Source organism: Entelurus aequoreus, linkage group LG23 (assembly GCF_033978785.1).
Source record: "Entelurus aequoreus isolate RoL-2023_Sb linkage group LG23, RoL_Eaeq_v1.1, whole genome shotgun sequence".
Lineage (NCBI taxonomy): Eukaryota > Metazoa > Chordata > Actinopteri > Syngnathiformes > Syngnathidae > Entelurus > Entelurus aequoreus.
The window spans coordinates 14580035-14600718 of record NC_084753.1 but is presented as its reverse complement, the minus strand read 5'-3'; the positions used below and the strand labels follow the sequence as shown (position 1 = coordinate 14600718).

Genomic DNA, 20684 nt, shown 5'->3' with positions numbered 1-20684 from the left:
CAGGCAGTTGAACAGCCACTAGGGGCAGTGTTGTATTTTGTCCAAGGGAAAGAGTTTCTTTTTTTTCAACAACACAAGATTGTTATCCTTGTGTACTTCCGTTTTGTTTCTTCAACGACAGGGTGATATTGTCTAATGTAAGTGAAAACAAAGTAAAACTCCTAATTCTACAGCAGTCCCACAATGCAAAAAGGTAGCAGTTATGTGAGTTTTGGACTTTTAAGAATATGTCGTTTAAATCAACATCGTGAGTGTCGCTCGGAATCTCTTGGCCGATATATGTCTTGTCCCCACTGTCACCTCTTCGGGCGGAAGGTGTTTCACATCCGGCTTCTAATCAAAATATGTTCAAGAATTTATGATAACGTCGACTGTTATCGCCCCACATTCACCAGAAAGAAGCAGTTCCAGTAAATAAACGAGTAAGTATTGCTTATACTTTATCACTGATATTGTTCACCTAGTTCTGTTAACGTGTTTGAACTTAAAAGTCTCTCAAGAGTTGCATGCTAAGACTTCCAGTGTAGCCAAACGCAGTCCAGCTGTAACCGTTAATGACATAACGATAAGTATACTGGTCAATTTCAACCTTTTTGGTTTACTTTAGGGCTAATGATATAAATATGTAACGGCTGGTCGGAATTTTGATACATTGTGTACAAACATTTCACAATGCTCATGTAACATGTTGAGTGCAATACATTATATACGTCAAGGGTGTCGAATTTGCGGCCCGGGGGCCATTTACGGCACGCAGCTAATTTTTAAGTGTCTGGCACAATCTACAAATACTTTAAAAAAAAAGAGAGAAGTGGAATAGAAAAGCAAATAAGTGAAATGTAACGAGGAAAAAGTTACAATGTTGATTAATGAAACAAAGCTGCCATGCAGGCAGTTTTTTTTTTTTTTAAAGCAGTCATTGCTCAAAAAAAAAATAATGAATCAAACTCAATGTTATGAACTGTTGACTAGTGATTGGTTGATGATAGGTTGATGAGGCGTCATGAAGCGTTTCGACACATTGCAAAACTATTGATACTGTGTCGATACTGTGTCACTAAATACTGACATCTGCTGGACATTAAAAATCCCTACAGGCAACCTATGGACCGACTCAACTGACACTGATTTTATGACCTAGTATATACAATAATATAAACCAAGTCATTGTATTTCATTTAGGATTATTTCATATCTTAAATTAAATAAAAATATATTTTTATCTTTTTTAGATACAGTCAATAAATAATGTGAACATGTATCATAAGATGGAAATCTAAGAGAATGTGTTGTGAATGAGGATGCTTGTGGACTGGGATTGTATTTATTTATTTTTACACATTTTTATTTAAAAAAAAAGTTTTTCCAACGTATTACATTTTAGACGATTTCTCGTCTTAGTTATTTCTTCGACTGTAGAAAAGACCCGCTCACAGGGCACAGAGGAGGCGTCAGTGCGACACAGTTCGCGTATCGGTCACGTGACCGAAACAGCTCATGATCCGTCACGTGACTTTCTAAAAGCGGTAAGCGCACCGACACAGGGTTTTGCTCTATGAGCTCGACGCATGTGCCGATTAAGGCTGCAGCTAACGATTATTTTTCTATCGATTAATCTATAGATTATTTTTTTCGATTAATCGGTTAATCTATAGATTTTTTTCGATTAATCTAGATTATTTGTCCTTTTACCGATTATTTTTTATTCAAAATGAAGATGAAAAAATAAATGTAGGCCCGTTTTTTCAAAAGGCATGGCTTTTATTTACAAAAAAAAAGAAGTATGGCCACTCAGTCAACATTGACAACAACATGACTAAATATTCTGTAACAATGTAAACATTTAAAACTTTTAACATTTAACAAAATTAAAAGTAGCTTATTTGCTTTTTAATGTGCAAATATAAAAGTCAACATCCAGTGCAAATCTTAATATTCTGCAATAGTACAAGCATTTCAAAAGTAAAAGTATTGCTTATTTTGCTTTAAAATGTGCAAAAATAAAGATAAACATCCAATACAAAAAAGTGCAAAACGAAATATTCTGTAACAACAGTGTAAACATTTCAACAAAAGTGAAAGTATTGCTTATTTTCTAAAATGTGCAAAAATAATAATAAACATCCAATACAAAAAAGTGCCAATCTAAATATTCTGGAGCACTGTAAACATTAAGTATTGCTTTTAAAATGTGCAAAATAAACATCCAGTCCAACACAGTACACAATAACCAATTCTACTCATTCCAGTGAGTGACTAACAGTTGTAATGAAGAAAGGTTAGCATGTGTACATGCTTTGGTTCTTTTCTTGTTTACAATATTCCCAGCAGCTGAAAATAGGCGCTCAGAAGGGGTCGATGTGGCTGGAACTGAGAGGTAATTAGCCTTCACCTCAAGCAAGGACTGCGAGTGAGCTGAGCTGCAGTTTATATTTCTAGAAGGTCAACGGGCTCATAGTGATGTTACTAGTTGTTGACTGGGAGGTGTTTATTATCATTTGGGGAGAGTCCGCTGCCTGATGCTCACCTGCTAAACACCTATCTGCTCCACGCTGAAGCGCTGACTACATGCGCTCTGAATACACACTGCTGATTGGCTGATAATGCTTCGTGTGTACCAATCAGATGGTTGTGTGGGTGGGACAATGCTGCGTGTGTACCAATCAGATGGTTGTGTGGGTGGGACAATGCTGCGTGCTGAGACAGAGGCAGAGGAGCTGTCACGCCAATTTTCTTCCCATCACAAAAACCTTCCTAACCCCCATTTACTTCCGGGGTCATTTCCGCTTACGTCAGTTCCTCTTACGTCATTGACAGCGATGGATAGCACTTCGTTTGACTCTTTTTTTATAATACAGCGTTAACAAAACGTCTGAATTATCAACATGCACTTCGTTTGACTCTTTTTTTATAATACAGCGTTAACAAAACGTCTGAATTATCAACAATAATGTTGATTTAAAGTACAGACATTTAACATTATATATTAATTAATATTACTGAAATGTTTCAACAATAATGTTGATTTAAAGTACAGACATTTAACAGTATTATATATTAATTAATATTAGTGAAATGGTTTCAACAATAATGTTGATTTAAAGTAGTACAGACATTTAACAGTATTATATATTAATTAATATTTTTTGCATGTTACCACGAAGACAGAAGTTCGCAGCAGCGGCCCTAACACTCATCTTGAAATGTTGCGAAGCCTGCTGGTGTTTGACATAAGTCCCCTGGGACAGATAAAGACGAATATCATCCAGTGACACCACCATTTTCAGGAGATTTGGATTTATCGATCGCTGGCAATGACGTAAGAGGAAATGACGTAAGTAAGAGGAACTGACGTAAGCGGAAATGACCCCGGAAGTAAAAGGGGGTTAGGAAGGTTTTTGTGATGGGAAGAAAATTGGCGTGACAGAGCGAAGCAGCTTGTTAAGACTTTAGCAGCTGAAGTTAGCTTTAGCTTAGAAATTCGTTCGGTACACCCCCGTACCGAACCGAAAGCCCCGTACCGAAACGGTTCAATACAAAACACGTACCGTTACACCCTTAGCAGATACAAATGACACATTCATGTTTTTGTGTAATGATGGCAACATATGCTCGCGCGGACGATTGACTAGTTGATGGTTTTCTTTTCAAATGTTCGTTCATAGCCGTTGTGCTGCTATGATAGGCCATTTCCGCTCGACACAGTGTGCATACAACAACATTATTAGGCCGTTTATTGAAATACTCCCACACTTTTGACCACTTTTGGCATGCTTTTCCCCCTCGCTCGCACCGCTCGCATCGTCTTCTTTGATCGTCTGCTTTGCGCTTCGCCATGACGGTAGTGTGACGAAAATATGCGACGCGTCGACGCACAAAAACGGCATCGACGTATTTACGTAACCGATGACGTCGACTACGTCGACGCGTCGTTTCAGCCTTAGTGCCGATGCATCGGTGTTGCTGGACCCATCACTACTGTTGACCTTCTCAAGGTTAATTCACAAAAAAATTCCGCTTTGAAGATTTTTTTGGGGAAAAATATTGCATATTTTGTGTTTTTACCATACAATAAAGTTTAATTTGACAAAAAGTGCATATCAATCAATCAATCAATCAATGTTTATTTATATAGCCCTAAATCACTAGTGTCTCAAAGGGCTGTACAAGCCACAACGACATCCTCGGTGTCGAGTGGGTCTGACATAATATTGTGAAAGTCCAACACATCAGCGAAAGTCCAGTCCATGGTGGGGCCAGCGGGAACCATCCCGAGTGGAGACGGGTCAGCAGCGTAGAGATGTCCCCATCTGATGGACAGGCTAGCGGTCCACCCCGGAGCAGAGTAGAAAAGAAAAGAAAAGAAACGGCAGATCAACTGGTCTAAAAAGGGAGTCTATTTAAAGGCTAGAGTATACAAATGAGTTTTAAGATGAGACTTAAATGCTTCTACTGAGGTAGCATCTCTAACTTTTACCGGGAGGGCATTCCATAGTATTGGAGCCCGAATAGAAAACGCTCTATAGCCCGCAGACTTTTTTTGGGCTCTGGGAATCACTAATAAGCCGGAGTTCTTTGAACGCAGATTTCTTGCCGGGACATATGGTACAATACAATCGGCAAGATAGGCTGGAGCTAAACCGTGTAGTATTTTATACGTAAGTAGTAAAACCTTAAAGTCGCATCTTAGGTGCACAGGAAGCCAGTGCAAGTGAGCCAGTATAGGCGTAATATGATCAAACTTTCTTGTTTTTGTCAAAAGTCTAGCAGCCGCATTTTGTACCATCTGTAATCTTTTAATGCTAGACATAGGGAGGCCCGAAAATAATACGTTACAGTAATCGAGACGAGATGTAACGAACGCATGGATAATGATCTCAGCATCGCTTGTGGACAAAATGGAACGAATTTTAGCGATATTACGGAGATGAAAGAAGGCCGTTTTAGTAACACTCTTAATGTGTGACTCAAACGAGAGAGTTGGGTCGAAGATAATACCCAGATTCTTTACCGAGTCGCCTTGTTTAATTGTTTGGTTGTCAAATGTTAAGGTGGTATTATTAAATAGATGTTGGTGTTGAGCAGGACCGATAATCAGCATTTCCGTTTTCTTAGCGTTGAGTTGCAAAAAGTTAGCGGACATCCATTGTTTAATTTCATTAAGACACGCCTCCAGCTGACTACAATCCGGCGTGTTGGTCAGCTTTAGGGGCATGTAGAGTTGGGTGTCATCAGCATAACAGTGAAAGCTAACACCGTATTTGCGTATAATGTCACCTAGCGGCAGCATGTAAATACTAAAGAGTGCAGGGCCAAGAACTGAACCCTGGGGAACTCCGCACGTTACCTTAACATAGTCCGAGGTCACATTGTTATGATATGATATATAACAAACATGCAAAAATAATAGACACTTATAATCGACGGACAGATCTGAAGTTGATCTAGAGCAGGCCTGGGCAATTATTTTGATTCGAGGGGCCAAATTTTGAAAAAAAAAAAGTGTCTGGGGGCCGATATATCTAGTTTTAGGAACACTAATACAAATCCTCACAATAATGTCTGATTGAATGCTAAAAAGGTTATGACAGACCGCCTTAAATGGAATGGAATTTTAAATTTTTTTACTGAATGAGACACCCAGAATGTAATTAACTATGAATGATAAAATGAATATTGACAACATATGAATATTACACCCCCTTTCGATCATAATTTACAATCAAGTGAAACAACAAAAATGCAACAAACACAGCAAAATATGAATGCGAAGGGTAAAAAAAAGCCTACTATTTGATATATCTGATACATCACTAAGCTTTAAAACGTTATTGTCCCTGACACCCGCATTTCAGGCTGGCCCCTTTGTGGAAACGCTCCCCACCCACACTGCCTGGTGCCTCGTCTGCGCTGCTGTGACTTAGATTACCATAGTAACTCATTAGATTACCATAGTAACTAGTATATCATGCAAAAAGACAGATTCCAACCATTGAAATATCAAGACTTATGGTCATTTGAAAACATCACTGCACATCATAATGGCAGCTACAGTTTCCATCTTAAAGATCTAAAACAATTATTTGGGAATGTCCGGTGGGCCAGATTGAACAGTTTAGGCATGCGGCCCACGGGCCTTAATTTGCGCAGGTCTGATCTAGAGACTTAATCTCTGAAAGTTAAAAAAAAAAAAATTGGAATTTATTTTTAACACCTGTTGAATCCCCAATCATTTTAGTGGGACATTTAAACAAATAAAATAAAACCTCATTACTCAAAAAATAATGAATTGCGATCAATGTTCTTATGAATTATCGAAAGGGATAAGCGGTAGAAATGGATGGATGGATGGACTTATTTAAGGCTCCAATTAGTTCACAATAAATATTCAACTTTTAAACATTTTTGGGGAAATTATTGTATATTGTTTTTGTTGTACAATGTTGTTTTGTCAAAAGGCATTAAACATAAACAAATATTTTATCAATAGACCTAAAGTTGAGCTTGAGATTTAAGCGTAGAATTATATACCCCCCCCCCCCCAAAAATTATGTTTTTGAACATTTGTATGAATATGACCGTTTCGGGTGCCTGGGACCAACTTGAGGGGAGCCCTGAAGTTAAAAAAATATATATATATATATATTTTATTGGTTTTGAAAATGGAAAATATCAAAATGTTTTTAATTGTTCAGTGTGCTGGACACCTTTTATATAAGTTGCATTGATACACTAAAAGTAACCCGTGTATCGTATTTAGCAATGTCCGGGAGTCCTGCTGTGGTTCTCCGCTTGGTAGCCTCAGCCTATACTGTGGCTGAAAAGGCCGGAGCCATTGTGAGGAAGGTGCTTCACAGTGGAGAACTTGGCATTGTGGAAAAGGTAAGAAATTGTCACATACTACTAGGGTTGCAAAATTCCGGGAATATTCAAAATTGGAAACTTTCCAAGGGAATTAATGGGAATAAACCTTGAATGCAACATGCTAGATCTTGCAACATGATTATTAGCTAAAACAACATGATTTAATGCAAAGTCAGTAGAATTTCAACCCTTCACGGTGCATTCCTCCATCACATGGGCAGTCCATTCTTCCATCACATGCAAAGATAATTCCCAGCATGCTACACACTACAGCAGGGCTATTGAGGCCACACTAGTATTTGAGCCCAAGGACTTCATCCTGTCAGGTAAGTTTTGGGGGTAAATATATTTGATCTATGGTATTTAAGTTTAATAGAGGTGTAATTGCTTGTTACTGTATGACTGTAGACTACACCAGCATTGATTGATTGATTGAAACTTTTTTTAGTGGATTGTACAGTACAGTACATATTCTGTACAATTGACCACTAAATGATAACACCCGAATAAGTTTTTCAACTTGTTTAAGTCGGGGTCCACGTAAATCAATTCATGGTACAAATATATACTATCAGCATAATACAGTCATCCCTCAAGTTAATCATCAGAATATATACATTATTTACAATCCGGGGGGTGGGATGTGGAGGGGGGAGGTTGGGGCGGGGGGGTTAGGTTTGGTTGATATCAGCGCTTCAGTCATCAACAATTGCATCATCTGAGAAATGGACATTGAAACAGTGTAGGTCTGACTTCGTAGGATATGTACAGCGAGCAGAGAACATAGTGAGTTCAGAAAGCATAACAAAAAGTATATACATGTGATTATTTACATTTGATTATTTACAATCTGGGGAGGTGGGATGTGGTGGGGGGAGGGTGTTAGTCTAGGGTTGAAGTTGCCTGGAGGTGTTCTTTTAGTGCGGTTTTGAAGGAGGATAGAGATGCCCTTTTACACCTGTTGGGAGTGCATTCCATATTGATGTGGCATAGAAGGAGAATGAGTTAAGACCTTTGTTAGATCGGAATCTGGGTTTAACGTGGTTAGTGGAGCGCCCCCTGGTGTTGTGGTTATGGCGGTCATTTACGTTAAGGAAGTAGTTTGACATGTACTTCGGTATCAGGGAGGTGTAGCGGATTTTATAGACTAGGCTCAGTGCAAGTTGTTTTAGTCTGTCCTCCACCCTGAGCCAGCCCACTTTGGAGAAGTGGGTAGGAGTGAGGTGTGATCTGGGGTGGAGGTCTAGAAGTAACCTGACTAGCTTGTTCTGGGATGTTTGGAGTCTAGATTTTAGGGTTTTGGAGGTGCTAGGGTACCAGGAGGTGCAAGCGTAATCGAAAAAGGGTTGAATGAGAGTTCCCGCTAGAATCTTCATGGTGCTTTTGTTGACCAGAGAAGTTTCTATAGAAAAATCTCGTTGGTTGACCTTTTTGATTACCTTGGTTGCTATTTTATCACAGGAAAGATTAGCCTCTAGAATGGAACCTAGGTAGGTGACCTCATCTTTCCTGGTGATAACAATGTCACCCACTTTAATAGTGAAGCAGACCTCCACTCAAGCTAGCTAGCTGTTCCTGTACTTGTTAAATGATTTTGGGGCCAATATCTCTAGCTAGCTAGGTTCATGTACCACCACAGTCTCATAATGAACCGAACATATTTCTCCGTTAGCTGTGATGCTAATTTTCTCTATGTTAAATCCCATTCATTTATACTAACGTTAGTGATCCGAATTTACCTTTTTCGTGATCTGTAAAGTTCAACTAGCAAATACTAAATCAAAACGTGTAGTTTCCTCTGCCTTCTGTTCCGCTAGCCATTCTGTTGTCATACAATAATGTAGGTTATAGTTTGATTTAGCATGCTGATTGAGTGTTCATTTATTGATCTAGCCTCTTTCTATTCATTTGTCCATCAGAAAAATATTTTTAAAGACTACTCCAATTGTTTAGCTGACTATTTATATCTGTGTGTGGCATTGCATTAGTGTTTTATAAGAATAAATAAATATGAACAGATTAATGCCACGTACACCATCTGAGGTGTAGAGACATTTCACCCCAACCAATGTAGGCGGAAAGGCTGTGTACATTTGAAAATACTGTGCAAAGAGCTGCGTCAAAAATGCCACAAAGATGCAGCAGCATATAGACAAGTGCCCAATAATATATAATTATTGTAATTCCCCATTAATTCCCATATATTCCCATTAATTCCCATGGACGGTGTCCAACTTTGAATAATCAAAAAATGGTTAACATTTCCAAACTTCCCGAGCTTAACTTCCCGTTGTAAATTTCCGCAAAGTTTCCGGAAATTTACCGGAAACTTTCCACCCCTTTGTAACCCTACATACTACCATGCATGTAAAATGTCAATGAATGACAGGGTGCATCAAATGAAATTGTACTGCCAACATATCCTTAGTTCCTTCCTGCTGATAATCATACAATCTCAAATTTCCCTCAACGTTGCCACTGTTACCTGTGGCGTGCAGCGTTAGTGCTGGTCTTGCAAGGCATGAGTACTGGGTTCGACTGTTGTGTTAGGAAGATTTACAAATGCATATCTTTTGCACAAAGAAAAAAATATATATATATATTATATTATTTTTTTTTTGGCCCAAAAAAAGAAAGGTAACTCTCTCTCTCTCTCTCTCTCTCTATATATATATATATATATATATATATATATATATATATATATATATATATATATATATATATATATGTATGTATGTATGTATGTATGTATGTATGTATGTATGTATGTATGTATGTATGTATGTATGTATGTATGTATGTATGTATGTATGTATGTATGTATGTATGTATGTATGTATGTATGTATGTATATATATGTATATATATGTCTTGATTAGATAGATAGATCGGAAAATCTCCTGAGGATTGAGGAAACCCCTCATGAAACAGGCCTGTAGAGATGAAATAGTCTTGTGATTTTTTCCCCCACACATACATATATATATATATGTGTATATATATATATATTGTTGTGTATTAACAGTCCTAGTTTTGTCCCTGCTGAGTTACCGTCATGCCTCCTGCTCTTGATGTCACTTCCTGTATCATACAGAGTTGTTGTTGACCTCGACAGTAGTAAATGTGAAGCTACAGAGCAACCAAGGTTTCCGTGTCCTTATTATTATTGGTGTAATGCCCAACCATATATATGGGTATATAACAATTGGCGACGAGGTGGTGCGTCCTCACATTGTGTGTTTATTGTTTACCTTGGCCGTCCGTGTTTTTTTTTTTTTTTTTGACGAGCAACCGCGGGATACAGGCAGGGGGTGCTGTCTACTTGCTGGAGAGTGGATGACCAGCATGTTACAGAGCACAGCTCTATTGCAAGAGAAAGGCACGTTTCCGTGGTAAAAGACACTTGGAGAAGAGAAGAAAAGACATTGACATACATCCAATTTCTGAAGCAGAAGAATATATTGGGGACATTTTTTGAACATGGCTGCACTGATTGGACATATTGGACCTTTTGAGGAGGACACAGAACAGTGGAGTTCATACACTGAGAGGTTTGAGTATTTTGTACTGGCTAACAAAATTGAAGATGATGTTTTGGTGCCAACATTTTTGAGTGTTATAGGAGGTAAAACATTCACCCTATTGCGCAGTCTACTCCAGCCTGACAAGCCAGGAGACAAATCCTATAGGGAAATAGTGACAATATTGGGGGATCACTACTCTCCTAAGCCACTGCTAATTGCAGAGAGATTCAGATTCCATAAAAGGAACCAAGAGGAGGGTGAATCTGTCTCACAGTTCATAGCTGTATTAAAACGGTTGTCTGAACATTGTGCATTTGGACTTTCACTCAATGACACCATACGTGACAGACTGGTGTGTGGTCTACGCGGTGAGGCCATCCAGAAACGACTGCTTACGGAGGCTGATCTAACCCTGGAAAAGACTGTGCGTATAAGTACATCAATGGAGATGGCTGCCCATGAAGCACAGCAGTTAAGTGCCTCAGTTCAAGTTAATAAATTGTCTTTGGAACCACAAAACAAGGCGACAGCTGGCAATCCATGCTACCGCTGTGGGAGCCCGGGACATCAGTCATCAGAGTGTTGGTGTAAGGACTTGGACTGTAGAAATTGCGGGAAGAAAGTACACATCGAACGTGCCTGTAAAGCGAAAAAGGCTCAGACGAGCAAACACCACACTGAGACCAAGAAAAATGGTTTCCAACGGAACAAGAGAAAACAGGTGAATATGGTGGAACGTGACCAGGAGGAACCGAGCGACTGTGATTCTGATGATGAGATCACAGTGCATGTTTTATCTGTCAGGGACAGTGATGATGGATATTGGGTCACACCACTGTTGGAGAACCATCCTATAAGAATGCAAGTAGACACTGGTTCACGCGTATCGATGGTATCAGAAGCTGTTTACAGGGAGAAACTGCAGCACCTTGTGCTACAACCAACCCGGCTGAAGTTAAGGACCTACACAGGAGAACCGGTCCCAGTGCTGGGAGTTGTGGATGTGACAGTGGAACACAACGGACAGGAAAAGACTCTTCCACTGTACATCATTCAAGGGAAACGGCCAGCATTGCTAGGCCGCCGATGGCTGGAGAAGCTCAGTCTGAATTGGCAGGAAGTATTCCTAGTTAGGGATGGGGACACAGGGCCACTACAGGAGATTCTAAAGACACATTCCCCCGTTTTTGATGGAGAACTTGGCAGCATGAAAGACATTACAGTTAAGCTGACAGTGAAACCAGGAAGCGTGCCAAAAGCTTTCAAAGCTAGACCTGTTCCATATGCCATAAAACCGAAGGTGGAGGCAGAATTAGCCAGGTTAGTGAAGAGTGGAGTACTGAAACCAGTGAGCACAAGCGAATGGGCAACCCCGATTGTTCCAGTCATGAAAAAGGATGGAACTCCACGGATCTGTGGTGACTTTAAAGTCACATTGAACCCTGTCCTACATGCTGAGAAGTATCCTTTTCCCATTATTGAGGAGCTTTTTGCAGGCCTAGCTGGAGGCCAGAAGTTTAGTAAGATAGATTTATGTCAGGCCTATCTACAAATGCATGTGGATTCTGAGTCACAAGAGTTGTTGACTATAGTGACACACAAAGGCCTGTATAAGTACCGCAGGCTCCCTTTTGGAATTACCTCTGCCCCAGCACTTTTCCAAAGAGCCATGGACCAGATTCTCAGTGGGATACCAGGGGTCCAGTGCTATCTCGATGATCTGCTCATCACGGGACCGGATGAGCAGTCACACTTGAGGAATCTGGACATCACACTGCAAAGATTGGAGGAATATGGCCTGAGAGTTCGGAAGGATAAGTGTGAGTTTTTCCGGCCTTCTGTTGAATACCTGGGGCATGTAATCGACAGCACAGGACTCCACAAGGCTGTTGTAGAGGCTCCATCTCCGAAGAATGTAAGTCAGCTGAGGTCGTTCCTGGGCCTCCTAACATACTATGCAAAGTTTGTGCCTCACCTTGCAAATGCATTGAAGCCTCTGCATGAACTTCTGAACAAAACTAAGAAATGGAAGTGGACGTATAAATATGAGACAGCTTTCAAGGAAGTGAAGACAGCGCTGTCACAATCTGAGGTCCTCACTCATTTTGACCCCACATTGCCAATTCAGCTGGCATGTGACGCCTCACCTTATGGTGTGGGGGCAGTAGTGTCACACATAATGCCATCGGGCGATGAAAGGCCCATCGCTTTTGCATCAAGGACATTGAGTAAAGCAGAAAGCAATTACGCCCAAATCGAGCGTGAGGCACTATCTATAGTGTTTGGGGTGAAAAGATTTCACCAGTACCTTTATGGCAGAAAATTCACGTTATTGACTGACCATCAGCCTCTCACCTCCATTTTTGGTTCCCATACTGGTATTCCATCGCTTGCTGCCAGCCGTATGCAACGATGGGCTCTTTTACTGTCTGCCCACCAGTACGACATTAAATATAGGAAGGCAGATCAGCACGGAAATGCTGATGGGCTGTCAAGACTCCCACTGCCGGTCACACACATTGAGCCGAAACAGGCTGAGATATTCTACTTCAAGGAAGCGGCTGCTACCCCAGTGACCTCAGCTCATGTGAAGAGACACACTCGCAATGACCCAATCCTGTCTGAAGTTATGGACATCATTGCTTGCGGCAGAAAAGGAGATATGACCCAAAGCTTAAAGCCATATCTGATGAGGAGAAATTAGCTTTCAGTCCAGTCTGGATGCTTATTGTGGGGCTATCGTGTCATTATTCCTCCACCATTAAGAGAAAAAGTGCTTGATGAGCTTCACTCTGGGCACTGTGGTGTAGTGCGAATGAAAGAAATGGCACTCAGCTATTTCTGGTGGCCAAGCCTGGATGCAGCTATAGAAGAAAAAGCCAAGTCATGCTCTGCCTGCCAGAAACTGAGAAACCTCCCACAGCTGGCTCCCTTGCATCCGTGGGACTGGCCTGAGGAACCATGGCAAAGAGTCCATGTTGATTTTGCTGGACCACTGGAGAACCACATGTTCTTAGTTGTAATTGACGCTCATAGCAAATGGCCTGAGGTCGCCGTCATGAAGAGCACCTCGTCAGAGAGAACCATTGAAGAGTTGAGATCCATTTTCAGTCGTAATGGTCTGCCACAGCAGTTGGTTAGCGACAATGGTCCACAACTGGTGTCAGAAGAATGTAAGGCGTTCATGGAGGAGAATGGTATTCAGCACATCAAGTCTGCGCCCTATCATGCGGCTACAAATGGGCTTGCGGAAAGATTTATACAGGCTCTGAAGAAAGCTCTCAAGTCCTCCCCAAGCACACAAACCCTTAACAGGCGCCTCAATGCTTTCTTGTTGGCATATCGAAACACCCCTCATGCTACCACTAAGGCAGGGGTGTCAAAGTCAAATGGACGGAGGGCCAAATAAAAAATTTAGCTACAAGCCGAGGGCCGGACTGTTCGAATGTTCATTGAAAAATTTTTAAATGACGCATATAGTCTAGTGAACCTAATTGAATCTACTGAAAACCTAACAAATATATTCCAATATGATCAGATAAATAAAGCAATATTTTCTTATGGCTCTGTCAGTAATCTTTAATTTTCAACAGACACAAAAGACAAATTTCCTTTATATAAAAATCCCCATAACATGAACATTAAATGAAAGAAACCGGTATTCAAGGCACCATCAGTAGCCTATATTTTCTATTTTAGCAAAAGTGGGCTAAATTTACTTCAAAGAAAAAAACAATAATAGCAATTTTCTATCATCCACTCAACTGAAATATTTTTAAAATATAATTAAATTGAAATACAATAAAATAAAGTGCAAAAATCTATAAATCAAAAACAACACTTTGTTTAAGGAGAAGTAACATGCAGTGAAAACAAATATTAAACTTTAACTTTTAAACTTGAATTGAGTAAAAACTCTAAATATGTGATTGCACAGTAATGTTCACATTAAACCCCCCTCCTCCCTCCGTGGGAGGGAGGCGAGTTGGGTGCCCGAAACCCCCCGCTGGTTTCGGCCCGCCCCTTGGCGCGCGTGGCACGGCGGGCTCCGCGACCCGACGGCTGGCCCTCGTGGCTTGACGGCGGGCGCGTCCCGACGGGCCGCGCGTAGGGGTCAAACGCAGAAGTCTCAGGGCCTCGTGGTGAGGGGGTGGCCTGCGGGTTTCAGCCCGCTTGACCCCCCCGCTCCGCTTGGCGCGCGCGGCACATGACGGGTTCCGCCACCGACGCTCGGGCTGCAGCCCGACGGTGGTGCGGGCCCGGCGGTGACGCGCGGTTTGGGGAAACAAAGCAGAAGTCTCAGGGCCTCGGGGCCGGGTTTCGGCCCGCCCCCTTGGCGCGCGTGGCACGGCGGGCTCCGCGACTGACGGCCGGGCTGCAGGCCTTCGGCCGGCAGGCGCGTCCCGGCGGGCCGCTCGCCCCCTTTCGGAACCTTGGACCGGCATCCGCTTGGTGCGTGTAAAAGATCTGCGGTCTAAAAAAAAAAAAAAAAAAAAAAAAAGATCTGCGGTCTGCGGGCCGGTTCTAATAATAAATCAAGATCATCCCAAGGGCCGTAAAAAACCTTCTCGCGGGCCGGATATGGCCCGCGGGCCTTGACTCTGACATATGTGCACTAAGGTGTCCCCTGCCTCAGCGATGTTCAATAGACAACTCCGCACTCGACTAGATCTCCTGAAACCTCTAAAGACAAGAGAGGTTGTGCATCAGCAACAGAAGGCTCAAGTGGAAAGACGGGCAAATGCAAAATTGCGGAGTTTCATGGTAGGAGACCGGGTTCTTGCTAGGAACTACACCAACGACATAAAGTGGGTGCCTGCGACCTTTGTTTCCAAAACAGGTCCTGTCTCATATACTGTAGAAACCAGTGACCATCGCATCTGGAGAAGACACCTCGACCAACTGCTGCACACTTCGGGGTCTCATGATGACTCACGCCAACCGACATCTTTTGTTCCGGAGCTGTGTCCTTCCCTGGAGCAGCCTCAAACCCCAGACACGGCTGCTGTTCGAAGTGCACCTGGATCTGCTCCTGGCACACCGGAACCTGCACGAGTACCTGCCTCAGGTTTCACTTCACCCAGACCAGAACCCACACCATCTACAGTGACCGAAGTGCCTAGAGGTCGTGTTTACCCTCAACGAGAAAGACGACCCCCAGATAGACTGTCATTGTAGTCTAGGCGCTGACCCGTGTCATTGGGGCAGAATAATCCCCAGGGTTCAGTTTGGGATTGAGGTAGTCCACCCTCATTCTCTAGTTCAGGCAAGTGTTGTATTTGGTTAAAAGTTATCGTTGAACAGTTTATATTTCACAAAAGAGACTGACGTGTTTTTGAAGTTGGCTTTGATTTTGTTAAGGGAACCTTAAAAGTAAAATGGGAGGGATGTTGTGTATTAACAGTCCTAGTTTTGTCCCTGCTGAGTTACCGTCATGCCTCCTGCTCTTGATGTCACTTCCTGTATCATACAGAATTGTTGTTGACCTCGACAGTAGTAAATGTGAAGCTACAGAGCAACCAAGGTTTCCGTGTCCTTATTATTATTGGTGTAATGCCCAACCATATATATATATATATATGTATGCATGTATATACAAGCTAGATAGGCTGGCTCTTGGTTCTGTAACAGAATCGATTGCTTCAATCATTATTAAAAAATATATAATTATATTTGTATGTATCATTTTATACATTTTCATAATTTTGATAATTATAAAAACATTATTTTATATATAATATATAATATTATATTAATGAACAATGTATTTCAAATGATTTTGTTTTAGTACAAAACGTATTAAATTAAAGTTAAGTTAAAAAAAAAAATCGTTTGACATACAGTAAATTAAAAAAATTCTAGGCATTTTTTCAAGTCGTTGAATATTTGACGATTTGATTTGGAGGAATCACCTCAGCCTCTCTGTCCCGATTCGACTTCCTTAGTGACAGACAGCTCAACCTTTCACACTCTTTTTTTCTAAGCTGTTTGTCAGGTTTGACCTAAAAAAAAAAGTCAGTCTGGAGACGAGCTAAAATGAGACTTTGTCCACAGAATGGGGCTAACGACGTGCAGACACTAGCAGACAGACTTGCCCAACAGAGCATTTGTGCTTCACTGTCCAGACGCTTCCCTAAAATCACTATCATTGGCGAGGAGGTGAGATGCCCTTTTGTCTTTCTCTCGCTCGCTCTCTCTATGCAAAAATATATTTTTTTGTTGAATTGTGATTTGGATGTTCAAACATCTCACTCATCGTAGGACCTTCCACCTGAGGAGGTGCCCGAGGACCTGATTGAAAATGGCCAAGAGGATGAAATCCTGAAGAAAATCTGCCCATCCGAATACAGTGGAGTTAAAGAGGAAGAGGTAACCGCAATGCCAATATGGCTGCCGCAACCATCCAATTAATTGTGCTGATTAATTGGACTAATTGTGCTTCTGGACCTCCCAGCCATGGTGTTCAACTGTTTTGTCTGCCTTTTAAAATTTAAGCTAGTTGTGTGGGTGGATCCGCTCGACGGCACAAAGGAATACACTGAAGGTAAATACACTTTTATATTACTTATTATTACTATATATAAGACAATATGCACAAAACTGACAACACGCTTTCTTTATGGTGTCAAAACAGTGCCAAAATCCCAGCACATAAACAGTCACGTTTTAAAATAATTTTATTTTTTTCTATTTTTTTTAATGGTTTTTAACTTTTTGGCAAAAATAAGTTTTTTTTTATAATGGGAAATGCATCAAACCCTGCCTTTTTTACATCCTAAGGGAGAGCCAGGGGAAGGGCGTGCTCTGCTATACAAAAAGTGATTTCTAATGATATGTTGCTATTGTGGAAATGGAAAAAAAAAAGTTTTTAAATATGGGAAAATGCAAAATACGCTTTTAATATGTAATATAATAATTTCTAAAAAATCTTTTGCAAAGTGGAATTGTGGTTAGTTCATTTGTAGATCGCCACTGAAGGTGTCAAAACTATGAATGAACACATGTGGAGTTATGTACTTAACAAAAAAAGGTGAAATAACGGAAAACATGTTTATATTCTAGTTTCGTCAAAATAGCCACCCTTTGCTGTATTTACTTATTCGCACACTCTTGGCATTCTCTCGATGAGCTTCTTAGAGGTAGTCACCTGAAATGGTTTTCACTTCACACGTGTCATAGTTTTGATGCCTTCAGTGACAATCTACAAGGTAATTAGTCTTGAAAATAAAGAAAACGCATTGAAATGAGAAGGTGTGTCCAAACTTTTATTAGTCCAAAATCATTCTCATCAGAACTCTTAGAATTATCCTCATGTTTTTGGCGACATCTGGTGGTTCAGCTGGTACAGTTACACCAAAACAATAACTTTGTTTTGTTTGTTTTTCAATCGGCAAGAATGACATACATTCGGTTTCAGTAGAAAAAGCTTATTTTGTGTGTGGAAAATGAGTCTGTGCGTGCACAAAAATGCCAATGTGTGGTTTTTACAGGCAAGGATTTTAGCACTTCTTATTTCTTATGTAAAATATGTAGCAAGTAATCGGTGCTACTATAAACATAAGGTCACTACATAACTTTCCTTTAACTTTACTTACAATCAATTACATGAATATGAGATCAGCCGGCTTTTTCCGGACCCCTTTTTGGAAAAGTATTCATCTTTTTATATTTCAATCATGTCTTCATCATCATCATAACTTGTCCAAACGTAAAGGAGCCATTTGTAGTAATGTGGCCAGAAATGGTACTGCAATCACGGTCAAAATTCAGTAGTCCCTTCCCACTCTCCAAGACTGAGGTTGCCAGATACGCAGCCGAATCCGAATCCTATGCCAAGGAACTTCAAATGGCAATCGACGAGACCTACGCTGTAAGTTTCTCATGTTTATGCTTCTTGCAAGATGGTTTACTAAGTAGTTATGCCACATTTGACTGATGTCGATTGGCCAAATGTACTTGTAAAGTTACGCAGTAATATTTTAATCGGGAGTTGGGACAGATTGTTGGCATTACCCTGCTAAATGTTTAGTTTGACCGCACCACCATTGAAATATATTATGTATAATAATATATTATATACCGCATAGGCCTACTTTGATGGCAAGCCAAGGCCAACAGTAAAATTACCGCCACATTTCGTTAAGCATAACTCCATGTTGCATCAAACCTGACGCACTGCATTCTCTTCCATGTACGCACATTACCATCTTTCAGTGCAGAGTGCGATTCTATGAGCCAACCCACGTTATGCAAAAGCCACGTTACACACAAATCATATAGCCTACTACTTTGTCAATACACAAAGTAAAAAATAATTACATGTAATGCATTATATTGTGCCAAGCAAATACCACCCCATATGTGCCTGATGCACATACAGTACCAGAAACCGCAATTAGCCGTGCTAATGTTGGAACTCATTTCCCATGCGTACCAGCATATTGAGAACAAAATAGGCACTGACATTACCCATATCCACACACAAGATTTTTGTGTCAGTTGAATGACACATCGACATACAGGCTAACAGCCATATATTTCCCCCGTTAGCCTATATGTCGATGTGTCATTGACCGGGCTAGCATGCTATAACTAAGCTTTACACTAGGAGCTGAACATCACACTATAAGCATTCGTTGCACGAACATACTAGCTTTGTTAGACAAGATCATAGACAATATAGTTTACATACCAAATGTCCATTCCCAGTTATTAAAAGTAATAAGAAAACGTAAATGCCTGACTTACCTATCTAGGAGGAAATTAGTAAGTTTGGCGTCAGATGAAAAAATCTTCTCCGCCTTCAATCGTCTCCATCTTTCAAAGGCATCCCCGATTACAGATCCTCGTTTTGTTCCTGGCTTTGTCATGAATAAGTAGAGAATCGTAATGACGCCTTTTAGATTTACTAAGGTCTGACATGTTTAGTAACTTTACCAGTGGCAAGAGCTCGATGAAGAGGGCGGGGCGTAACTGGCAACCTGGATAGGACGCACTCACAGACTCTTTAATTGGTCAAACGGTGGAGGGCGGGGCATCAAAATGAAAACAGTAACAATATTTCGGGGCTGTAAATCAAATTTTGAAATGAGCATATCCCGGCTGAACTACCGTTATCAGTTATAAAGGTATTCGAAAAGAACATGACTTATTAATGCCTTTTGACATATTAGGGCCATTTAATGATGACTTGACAAGAAATGATTACAAATGGCACCTTTAAAGATACTTTTGTCTTCCTGTCAGTTGCTGTGTGTGTGAGGGACAGGAAGAAAAGCTGTGACTCACTTGTTGCTTTATATATATGTATAATATAGAAAACGCCAGTTTTTCATTTTTAAATGTATATGTGGGTAAATAGAATATTTTTTATTCAAATATATTATCAAAATATTTTGATGAAAATGTTACTTTTCTTCAATGATCTATTTTTGAGATAAGTTTGAAAAATGAAAAAATTGCGAATATATTTTACAACCATGAATGTTATTTAATTTTGTGACTTTAGGGCTCCTGGAGAACGTGACCGTGCTAATCGGCATCGCCTACGCGGGCAGAGCGATCGCCGGAGTCATCAACCAACCCTTCTACAACTACCAGGTGCAGACCAAAGCAAACGATCCAGCTCGTCTCACGTGTCACTTTGTTCGTCCTCGTTGAATTTCAACACGCTTGTCTCGGGCAGCTGGGGCCGCAGGCAAAGCTGGGAAGAACCATGTGGGGAATTCTCGGAGTGGGCGCCTTTGGATTCCAGTTGCGGGAAGTAGCGGACAACAAACGCGTCGTGACAACCACCCGTTCCCATAGCAACAAGCTTGTAACAGACTGCGTCAACGCCATGGAACCTGATGAGGTCGTACGAGTGGGTGGTGCAGGAAACAAGGTAAGCTTATATTTCATCTTTCTTATTAATAACAATAAACACAATCCTTTTCATGACGCTGGATTGAAATTGATTTTTAAACGTATTGATCATAACTGATGCATCTCACAATAAGTTCTAGTTGGGGTTCTAAGGTTAGCTCACACTTCCCCTTTGTCATCAGGAAAGAACATCAATTGTTACCTACTGTAGGGATGGTATTGATACTTGTCACAATATTGCAATATTCTGCATAGTTCACTGATAAATGTAAATGCAGCTTCAAATATGATATATGCATATATGCTACATGACAGATGACAAACTGAGTCAAAAATGTGTTATTTATTGCAATTGTACATTAGGTGGATCCAGTTTCTTAACATGTAAATACAACAAAAAATGTCCGACTACTTAACTGGCGACTTCTT

At 40.7% G+C, this 20684-nt stretch overlaps 1 protein-coding gene across 1 annotated transcript in view; it reads left to right on the top strand.

The window, feature by feature from the left end:
* Window positions 1–274: 274 nt before the first annotated feature.
* Window positions 275–20684, top strand: part of bpnt1 (bisphosphate nucleotidase 1) — a 32128-nt gene continuing 11718 nt past the window's right edge. Inside the window, exons 1-7 of the mRNA XM_062033940.1 lie at window positions 275–422; window positions 6761–6882; window positions 16446–16550; window positions 16653–16760; window positions 16887–16935; window positions 19900–19991; window positions 20077–20274. Of these exons, the coding sequence (XP_061889924.1) occupies window positions 6763–6882; window positions 16446–16550; window positions 16653–16760; window positions 16887–16935; window positions 19900–19991; window positions 20077–20274 (672 nt within the window). The 5' untranslated portion in view covers window positions 275–422; window positions 6761–6762. The remainder of the gene's footprint in view (window positions 423–6760; window positions 6883–16445; window positions 16551–16652; window positions 16761–16886; window positions 16936–19899; window positions 19992–20076; window positions 20275–20684) is intronic.